Below are 11,061 nucleotides of genomic sequence, written 5' to 3' on the forward strand. Positions count from 1 at the left end.
AAGGCTTGAATGAGCTGAAGCAACAGAGTAGTTTGTCATAATTTCTCATGAATTCTGGGGAAATGAAAGACGGTGGAGCACTAAACCTTCAGCCCAAAAAGGAGTGACCATTTAACCTGAAGAAGCAGCTTCTTTCCTGGAAATTTGCTGGAAAATGTATAATAGCAACTGAGGTAGTTGAAAAACTGTTTTGTCTGTGTTTTGTACATTATATAGTTATTGGGGTAAATGGTGCTTTGGTTCCAGCATAGAAATCCCTTTTAATACTTTTAGTATTAAAAATCATATATAAATCCTGTGTTAACCATCTTGGGCTGAAAATTGTGCTCTATATGCTGGTGAAGATTCTCAGTCATCCAGGTCATAGTCATTCAGAATCAGCTCTAGCTTTGTGATATTTTGAATTGAAAAAGCTTATTGGATGGGAAGCGAAACATCTTCAAACTTGGAAACAAGTCCAGTGGGTTGATTTTTAACTTTTTTTTTTTAATCTGGGCTCTATACTTGGTCTATTAACGCTCTCTATTGGTCAATTAAACAATTAACATTAATTTTAAAAAAGGCCTAAAGATGGCCTCTTCAAATATTTAGACTTCATTACATGCAATTAGATTATTACAAGTTAATATCAGGTAATTGGTATGCATTCGAAATAAAACACATAAATAACATGTTTGAGTTTAATATTGTTTTTTTTCTATCTGTCAAAAAAGCCCAGCTTAACTGCAAAAATATCACATGAACAGGAAAAAGAAACTTAATAACACAGTTATGAAATGCTGTAACTGAGGTGGGGAACAGAAAAAATGCTGTCATGGCAAATTATAGGAAATGTTGCCACAGAGTAGCACTAAATTCACACACAATATTTAAAACACTTCTTAATGTTTGGATTCTACACCATACATGGCAGGAGATAAAGTGTGACAGAAACCTAAAACTCTACATTTGAGGACATATGTCAGAAAAAGACTTACCGTAATATACTTTAAAGCATTTCGCCCTGAGTGCGGCTTAAAAGTCATTTGGAACTGCAAAATGTTATATAACTTTTTTGTGAAACATAACCTACTATATTTTTGTTAAATATCTGCCATAGAAAATCTCTTACTATCTAAAAAAACAAACTTTATTAGTCTTTTTAGCTTTTAAATAAGGATTTTCTTCTATAACATATTATCTGATGTAAAAAAAAAAGTAATAAAACATCATTTCCAAGCTAAATAAAAGAATATTTTATCTAAAATTGTATTTCTGGTTGTGATATTCAAATCAAATATTTGTTTTAAAAACACTAAAGATTCTAAGACTGGAATTTGTTTTTGTGGTAGTGGTAAAATAGTTCAAGAGCCATTGTAGAGGGTCTGCAGGTTGCACACCCCTGCTTTAAGGCAACTTTTTAATACAAAAAAATGAACTAAATGAGCTGTTGACGTGGAAAAATGTTTCTGCTCAACCATCTACTTAAGAAAAGAGAATTTAGGTTACTTTGACTTGGGTCGAAGCATTCATCCTTTGTTATCTGCATTCTTAGTTCAACGTTCTGAAATCACCCTTCATGTTTTTCGACTCAGCAAAACTGAAGAATGATTTCATTTGACCCCAAATCTGAGGAAGAATCTCCCAGTTAAGGGTGCCGATATTAGTCACAATCAATGGCAACTACACACATAGAAGTACAGAGTTTCATTTTTATTAATCATCATTGCACTCCTGCAGATGTAGGTAGAACAAAACTGCCCCAATAAATTAAAGTTTTAAATTAAAGGCAGTTTTGAGTTAATCTCTCAGACCTGAAACTACAACAAAACTACAATCAAACACTTGGTTTGAAACACTTGTTCATCAAGTTCAGGTTTCAGTGCAAAATTAAAAGGTCGATCAAGCTAGAGCAACGCATTGCAAGACCCTATTGTCAAACTGAAGGTGCTTACCACTCTTAGGTTACAAATATCATTCAAAGTAAAACAATAATCTTAAAAGAAAAAAAAAACCTAAGCAAATGAGAAAATGGAAAATAAGCCTCTCACATGCTTTTTCCTTCCAAACAAACAGGAAATGTTCTTTTCCACTGAGTCTGCCAAAATACAATGACATGGAAACAAGCAACAATCTTTACCATCTTTCTCACCAGAAAGATGAACTTTCGTTTCAAATGAGAAGCCTTAAAAAAAAACAAGAAACAAGGTGCAGCACAACATTTAAAAAGTAATTATGTCCTGCTTTTGAAGAAAAACAGTAACATGTAAAGTAAATAAAAGCTTTGATGGAGTAAATGATGATCAAAGACACTATTTTAAGTAGCCTCTTAAAAACAAGATTATTCATAATTCAGATCACATAAAGTTAAATTTAAAGGTAAATTCATCAAAGGAGGAGGGGTTTCTGAAACTTTGTAGAAAAATATAATCTGAGCATCCAAGCTGATGACATTTGGATGTCCTAATGGAGAACTTAGTGAGTGTTCATTTTGAAGTAAACAGCACATATGCATGCCTATCCATGCACAATTCCTGCACACACATCCTCTCATTTGCTCCTTGATTATTTCAGGAAAAAATTAGCTAAATTCAGCACAAATCACAAGTATGACTTGAAGAGCGATGTCAGTGAGTGGGGAGTCATTTGTTGCTGGTTTACAAACCATAGTTCTCTGTTCTGTTGTTTGAAAGTTTACTGGACATCTCACATCATGCCTGAAGGTTAAGGGATCAAACACACCATTTATCAGTACTGCACAAATGTAACAGCTATAAAAAAGTACTGAGGTACTGCAAGTAGTGGATGACAATAGGATATGTTTGGAAGAGCTTATAGTGGAGTGTTTTCCTCCTTTGTAATGAAAGGAGCCACATCAGAGGATCAGGACGTTCTGCCCCGACTCTCTGCAATACTCCATCTCATGTGGAGCTAAGATTACATTTCATCACTTATTTGCCTTTTCTTTGGTGAGGTAAAAGAGAAGATCACTGAGACTTTACTATTGCATGTGTGAGCAGCTTTGCCTTAAAATTTGGTTTCCAACTCCTTTCTCTGCAGCTCATGGCTATGGCTGCAGCTTAAAACGGATCGTCTCTTTTAACTCTCTGCAAGAATGGAAATAAGCACAGCTACTAAAATCCCAACAGTTACGTCACTGTTCAACGTGTTTTTACAGTCTTTAAGGTAACAGAAAGATGGAACAAACATGGCCGTATCTATACAGATTCAACAGACGCTTCGTGTGCATATGGAGTGTAGAAAGAGACGGAGTAGAACCTCCATGCTAACTCCTGCAAAACTGACGGGAGTCCCATCAGCCAGCAAACACCTGAGGCTGCAGCGGCGGGGGCAGCCGCTCATTCTCCACATTGTCAGAGTCGATGGCCGACGATGCTGTGGATGCTGCGCCACTGGCTGCATCTGCTGTGGAGTTTTGTGGCTCAAGCGGAAAGCTCTCCATCTCGCTCTGCACTTTCTGCTCCACCTCATCTGTCCAGTCTATCAGGTCGTTCTCCAGCTGCCGAGCCTTCTCTATGACCCGCTCCTGCCTCTCATTGAGCCCAGTTAGCAGGTCCAGACTGCTGTGGACTTGGCTACGAGCTGCACTTCCTGAGGATGAGGAGGCTGCAGCAGGCTGCGGCCAGTTTGGGGACGTCTGGCCCGACATGTAGAGCTCAAACTCCTCAGTGGTCATGTTCAGAGACTGGCCATCAAGTTTCTCTATGAAAGCTACTGCACAGCACTGTGGAGAGAAGGCACAGAGTCTCATCAATAAAAATGATGTAACCCACCTAACAGCAACACACTTCACTCTTACATGTACTCAGATGATAAATAACGTCAGAAATGAGGGAGGAATTATTCTGTGTATCAACAGCGCCCTCTGCTGGATGCTTTCAGTTAATTTAAAAAGCTCTGACTTCAGAGAGTCAACCTGTCTACATCCTGATTAAACATACTGCAAACATACATCACTGACTTAAGAAACAAAATAGAAATATTTCTTTTTAAACAGAGGCAACAGATGTTTTGTAAAAAGTCACAATTCCTTGACATTAACTCACAGATCTTTTTAAGTCAGTTTTTATAAAATTAGTTCCAGCCAAAGTTCATTAAGATCTTACAGTAGTAATGAGGTAAATGACTAGTCTACAAAAAAACCCTGCAGGGACAGCTAGAGAGACATAGAGCTGGATAGAGGGACTGGAGGAAGGAGTGATTGATAGACATCTGGCTGATTGGATGAGAGGATGGAAGGAGGGATGGACAGACAGAGGAACGGACTGACAGACAGACAGATAGATGGTCCAAATAGGTGAAGAGATATACTTCTAAGGTGCGTCTTTGTCCCCTAATGTCTAAATGTATGCACTCACATTAGCTCATCTATAGCTGATATATTAAGCTTTGAGAATAACGCCTGCATTTACTCCTCTTAGTGAAAAAAAAAAACAAAACATGGCAGTTGAACTTTTTCGAAGACTTGTGTTGTCCAGGAATTAAAAAACGATTGCTTTGCAACTACTCCACTACATTGATGGATAGAGAAATACCTTTAGGACTGAGTTTAATCTCTTCATGATTTATTGCTGCATTTAACCCCTATGAATACAGCTGCAGCACCACAGCCTGTAATAAACATTTGGTGAGATGCTGCGGTTTATAACTGCTAAAACTGTAATAAAAAGCAGGAACTGTGAGCAACATGCAACACGCTGAGGGTGGAGGGAGCCACAGCTCAAATATTTTAAAGTATTTCTGCTTTTCTACACAGCCAGGCTAGAGTTTGAATTAATTTGATTGGATAAAGGATGAGAGAAAAAGTGATGATTTGCTACAGGGGGCAGAAAGCGTCGCCAACAGGGGAATATTTGAGCAACAATGAGCATGAAATGAAATGGCTTTAGGTGTCTAGTGGTCTCATTTATAAAGCCTGCATACACACCAAATAGGGACTGAAACTTGTGTACAATGACCTCAATGCAAATGTTATGATCTGTAAAAAAAAAAAAAAAAAAAAAAAAATAGGTGTGAAAATGTGGTCCGTCACACCAACTCTGATCATCCAAACAGGTACTTCGATTTTCAAGAGTGGGGAAATTTGGTGGCGCATATGGTGACCGAGGGGTGAAACTGAAACCAGATTGCATCATTATTTATCTCTGACATTTAATTTCACTTCATATGAAACTTTAATCGCATATCAACTTTATTTAATCTGAAACCGCAGTGTGATACATGCTGGTACTGCCTGGCCAACCTGTTCGTAGCTGTGATTTAAAGGAAAATCGATGGGTTTTCTAAGTGAGCAGGGTTTGTAAATCTGGATTTTTTTGGAGCTTGCACCAGTTTTGGATGTTTGGAGTACATACACTTTTATTATGGATCCTATACAGTGTTTTAGAAAAAAAGACCCCTTGTCCAAGCAAAAACCTCAGAACAATAGGTCTGAAAAAGGCTAATTATTCTTCCTAACAAAACAGTGCTTACTAGTTATTTAAAGTTTTGCCACAAAGTCAGACCTTATTTTATCAAAGTTTATAGGAAAAAAACATTAAGAAAGCTAAAGATTCATTATCTTTTTAGAACAAATGAATACAAAGCATATCTTTTAATATAATTTTACATTTATCAAACAAGCTGCCATCTAAGTAGGCTAATTGGCGATGCTTTCTTTTACAGTATATCAATAACCATGTAAAAACATGGTAATAACATTGCCAGTTACACTATACTACTGGTTAGCAAGAAAAACTTTATTGAGAATTTTAGTAAGTTCTGTGCTTCAAATCTTTGTCAGACAAAGTAAAGTCTGACTTCTAAGATTTCAAACAGTTCTTACCGAGTAACTCAGCATTAAATGAATGTATCATTATCTAGTAAAATGCAGTTTATTACTTGGCATGTAACAGAAAACCAAACCTAGAAAACAGCATGCCAATCTTCTTACCTAAAATCTTATTTATATGTAACTTGAGTTCAGTTTTATAATGCTTTAGTTGCTTGATCATAAGTTACAATTTACTTTGTAAGCCCTTGATAAGTGGTGGCCAATAATAGAAACTGTTATGTGGGAACCTAACAGTAATTACTCACCAAAAGTCTCCAAATAATAACCAAATAAAGTTTTACTTGTTACCTAGTAATACAGTGTTACTTGCTATGTTATTACCATGTTGTTACATAGTTATTGATGTAATGTTAAAGAGCATTAACGGCTAATTTGGCCTCAGTCTGGACTCTACCTGAGGCTTCCACATATGGGTTATGCACTCTACGGCTAAGCCATGTTCCATATATTTCTTTTTCTTCCTTTATTAAATAACTCTGCCTACAGTCCACATTACATTTCCAACACCTCTAACTTGATTTTTTTTTTTTATACAAAGGATGTAAACTTAAAAACCCCTTGAAATTCTGGACCTGATGATGAAAGATGGGCTGTATTTTCCCATACTGCTAAAGAGGCAGACACGCCACAGAAAGTGCTTATTTCCTCACCAGATTAGTGAAGTAGTATCCATCCTCTCCACTCATCAGTCTGCTGGGGTTGCAGAAACGGGTGATGTATTGGATGTTGGACTGCAGCCGCGGAGGGTTCGCTTTCAGCACGATGTAAATGAGAGTTGGGAGGAAGTCGTCGGCTGATGCAGCCTCCTTCTTGCTCACTTTGATGGCGTTAAAGATGTGCTTGCTGCACCGAGTGATGCATGCTAGCTTGCTCTTGGGTACTTGCTTTGAGTCCATTTCGATTATATCTAAAATTGGGCAGAGATATTAGAAGGAGGGGTCTAAACTGAGCAACAAGGCAACATAACCCAGTGTGAGACTCGCCTGTAATAGCTTTTACAACACTGTCCGAGACCTCAGGGATCTCTTCATCCACTGGCACACACAGCATCTCTATGGTAACCCAGTGCAAATCCCTAAAAAAAAAAAAAAAAAAGCACACGCAGGATAATGTGGCATTTCCACTCACCCGTCTTTAACTATTTTGAAAGTAGGAGCTAATGATTGCAAACCTGATTCTCTTCTGAATAACCAAATCTTTATTCTCATCATCTGTGGTATCAGGACAGAACACATCTGTGTAAAGTCTTGTCATCATGTACTTCTCCACTTCATCCATAACCCTTTCCACAAGCTCTGACGAACCTGAAACCCAAAAAAGATGAAAAGGCACTGCTGAGGCATAAAATGTATATTATTTTTTAGGAGGAATGGAGCACCTTTGAACTGGTTCTGAAGGCGCTCCGACAGGTTCTGGTAGAAGTCTTGCACATTCTCTGATAGTTCATCAGCTCCCATGTCCTGAAAAGGGAAAGAAAATCTAAATTTTACCTGAGACACAAACAGGTTTCACAGTAAATGTCAAATTAATGATTTATTTCAATGGATAAACCAAACGACTTATAAAAAAAACATTTTTTTATATTTTCAACATAAAAACCAAAAACATAAGGAAATTCCCCTTTATGGTTCCTAAAAGGAATTTTTTAAGGATAAACATCTAAAGTGAAGATTTAAAAACATTTTAAACAGAAACAAATCAGCATGTCTTTTTTTTTATATAAAGTGTCCTGAAAAACTCTTGATGCCTCTTTAAAGTTTTCTTCTTTTCTCAAGTCAAGGTTTTATTGGGATTTAAAGAAAAAAACAACATAAAATGGAGCATGATTTTATATGGAGCTAAAATGAAAGAAGCTTTTCAGCAACTTTGTTGCATAAAAATTTGAAAAACTTTGATTTTTTTTTTTACCCAGCTAAGGTTTTAAATGAATCCTCTCTTTTTACTTTTAAATTATGCTCTACATACTTTAGACTGAACTATGAAAATCAAAACTCAAAAAAGGCTAAAGAGTGAAAAATGTGGAGAAGTTTAAGTGGTATGAACATTTGATCACATCTGCATCAACAAACAGCTGATAGACAAAAAAGAAATAGTATCCTAAAGTTCTGGATATCTTCATAAATAGATGGTAATGCAATAGTTGAAGAATACTAGTCATTAACTAAATTAAAAACTTCCTCTTTTCTAAGAGCTGCATCAGTAAGAGTATGAAAAATGCCTATAAACAGGTAAAGATGGAAGAGGGTGGTAATAACCAGGTTGTCTGGACGGATCAAAGCTCACCCGCTTATATGCCATGCTCTCAGTGAAAGCTCTACACTGCTTAAAGATTTCCTTGCCAGACTTCACAGGCTTTAGAAATTCTATGAACTCTCGTGTCGCCCGGTCATTATCCAGTGAGGTCTGTCGACTGGCCGATGAACTCGGGCTTGGAGTTGAATTTGCATCAAAAGGGCCACCATCTGGGAAGGGATGATGAAGAACATTTCTTTACATAATCTGCAGTGACTCTGCTAACATCTTAGAACTATATGGAGTATTACTTTCCAACCTTGTATATCCAGGGATAAGGTAATTATAAGCAGAGAAAAAGCCGCAATTCACGAAAAAGGTGATAAAATCGCACAATGAGCTAAATTTAGCATTAAAGATCTATTGGATAACCCTTTCTGGCTCTGTTTACAAAATATAATAAATAACAGTAACTGGATGCAATGCATTTTTTAATTGACTGTTTTAAAGAGAAGTGAAATTCAGCTAAACCTGTGTCATTTGTTTCCAGGTAAAAGCATTCAAGCATCAGAAAAAGATTCTCTAAGAGGTAGAAGCACAGAAAGAAGCCAAACATCCAGTTTTAGGTAAATGGGCCATGTAGCATTTCATGTTCTACATAAAGATCCTGCAGGACAGTTGAGCGCACTTGTAAAAGAAGAAAAAAAAAAGCAGCAGCAGACATTTCATCCTTTAATATGGCTATTAAAAATTGGGCTGGTAAAAACAAAACGAAAAAAAAAGGAGGGGAAAATATAGATTTTCAACAAGAAGTGGACTTTGATGCAATGTCTGTTTAGAGACACTAGCATGGAGTGTGGGTGGGGCGAATTGTTTTGCAAGGTACAGCAGGGGGTGGGTCCTGGACCAAAAATTAAGCGTAGAAATCACTAGTGTGTGCTTTTGAGAGAAAGAATACCTTTTTTGGGGGGTGTTTTTGTTGATGGAGTGAAAAACTTTGTGACAGTATTGACTTTGCTGGATTTCTCTTTAGTCTTTCTTTCCTCAAACTTGTTAAATGGAGTGATTGCAGGTTGTGATTGTGTCCGCTGATGTCTGCTGGCATATGCTTCCTCTTCCTCTCTCTGGAGCCTAGGAGGACAACGACATAAAGAGGTAAGATGAAAAAAAGGAAGATAATACCGTTACAATTTTGTATTATTATTGCAGAAAAATAAAAATACCAACCTCTCAGCAAGAGCCCAGTCCTCCTGGATTTGCCTTTGCTTTTCTCGTTGATTTTCCTCTCGCCAACACTTTGAGCACAGGCCCTGCCAGGCTGTGTTGCCATAAAAACCACATCCTTTCTTGCAAAGCAACTCAGATTGGTCCATATGGATGCCACGCCGCTGGTTCATCATGCTTTTGGTTTACAGCTGGAAAAGCATTAACAAAGAAAATGTAAAATAGCAAACACATTTGCAATGTTTAACTCCAAGTAACCTGCTATTAGTCAAATAGTGTTTAAAAAAATGTGACCTTAAATTTAAGACTGATTTACAGGGAACATAAGCCGTTCAACATCAATAACTGAGACTCAAATGCATTTTAGGAGGACTTGTTTTCAGTGACACATCTGGTTCAAAGGAATGTGCAGAGTAGCTATTAGCATTAGCTCGTAAATCTGAAGACACTTTAAACTACCGAAGTATTCTTCATCAGTTGGTGACATTAATCTCTAACATCTCATAATAATCTTAGAGATCGGCGTTTATGCTGGAGTATTTCTATTTCTAAAAAAAACGCGAAATGTACAAGCTAATTACTTAAGTCCGTTATTAGCCATTTCTATTTGACACAAACTAATGTCACGGCAATAAATCTTTTTTTTTTTTTTATATCGGTTGTATGAAACATGTGTTGACATACACTGATATTCGTTTCAAGTGGTATCTGGTATGGTTATCTCCGCTGTCTCTTGTCTGTTCTTGGTAGGAATATTTTCATTAGCTAAACAAATAGCTTCGCTCTAGTACAGCCATCTTCTTCTTTGACAGATTCTTCTTCTTTTACGGAAAACACAACTAGATGGAACCCGTTGTCTCCCCCTAGCGGTAGCTTATTATTTCTTCAGACGTATCGTTGTGGTCATTATCATTAGACCATTTAGTTTTATTTTTAACTTATACTACAACTAATAATAATGATAATTCAAATATTCATAATAATTAAGACACGAAAGACAATAAAACATAAGAATAGGCTATTTTTTTAAACTTAACAAAGTGGAAATACCTCTAAATTGAGTTAAAATTAATGTAAAAACTACTGAAATATAACCTACGGTCATTTATCCCTAGGACTTATAAAGGAAGGACTGGACATTTTAACCCCAAAGAATCTAGTTATCCTTAATATTATGAGATCCAGATGATTCCCACCCTAACACACATACTGCAAATATTGTTGCAAAGTAACTTAAGTCCTTTGGCACCTTATAGTCATATTTTAATCCTGATTTTATTGGATATAAATAGATATCACCCACTAAAGGAAATATTAATGTTGGAGCTATTTATTCTTTCTTTATCCATTTGAATTGTGTTGATTCCTAAATTTATATTTTTTGATTATTTCACTTATTTATTTAATTTATTTTTGTTCTGAGGTATGACAGGAAGTGATGTGGATCAGTCCACTTTTTATAAGTGTAGATGCGTAGGAAAGGACCAGCAGGCATTTTGGGTTTGGGTCCTATGGTTTTTACCAGTGCAAGAGAGGTAGGACAAAAGAAAAGTTTGTACTCTTTAATTGTTAATAACAATAGAAAATAACCCACCCAGAACCATCATCAAGACTGGACATTGGAACTTCTTTTTGCCTGCATATAGAAACTTGACCCCAGTGCCTTAGTAGTGGCTTAATTGCAACTTTAATGGGATGTTTGGCCTGGCAAACAATCACCACTATAATTATATAATAATAAAAACAATTATTAAAACATCCCATTGTCAATT

At 36.5% G+C, this 11,061-nt stretch overlaps 1 protein-coding gene across 1 annotated transcript; it reads right to left on the bottom strand.

Moving 5' to 3' along the window:
* Positions 1-2,200: 2,200 nt before the first annotated feature.
* On the bottom strand, positions 2,201-10,131 carry LOC119797335 (rab5 GDP/GTP exchange factor-like). The gene is made up of 9 exons (XM_038306381.1): positions 9,974-10,131; positions 9,293-9,480; positions 9,024-9,196; positions 8,117-8,295; positions 7,212-7,293; positions 7,005-7,137; positions 6,817-6,908; positions 6,484-6,740; positions 2,201-3,724 (listed from the first exon to the last, which is right to left on the bottom strand). Exons 2-9 carry the CDS (start codon positions 9,463-9,465, stop codon positions 3,296-3,298), a joined length of 1,518 nt encoding a protein of 505 aa, XP_038162309.1. The 5' UTR covers positions 9,466-9,480; positions 9,974-10,131; the 3' UTR covers positions 2,201-3,295.
* Positions 10,132-11,061: the final 930 nt, after the last annotated feature.

Source organism: Cyprinodon tularosa, unplaced genomic scaffold (assembly GCF_016077235.1).
Source record: "Cyprinodon tularosa strain WSP-4 unplaced genomic scaffold, ASM1607723v1 ctg58, whole genome shotgun sequence".
Taxonomy (NCBI): domain Eukaryota; kingdom Metazoa; phylum Chordata; class Actinopteri; order Cyprinodontiformes; family Cyprinodontidae; genus Cyprinodon; species Cyprinodon tularosa.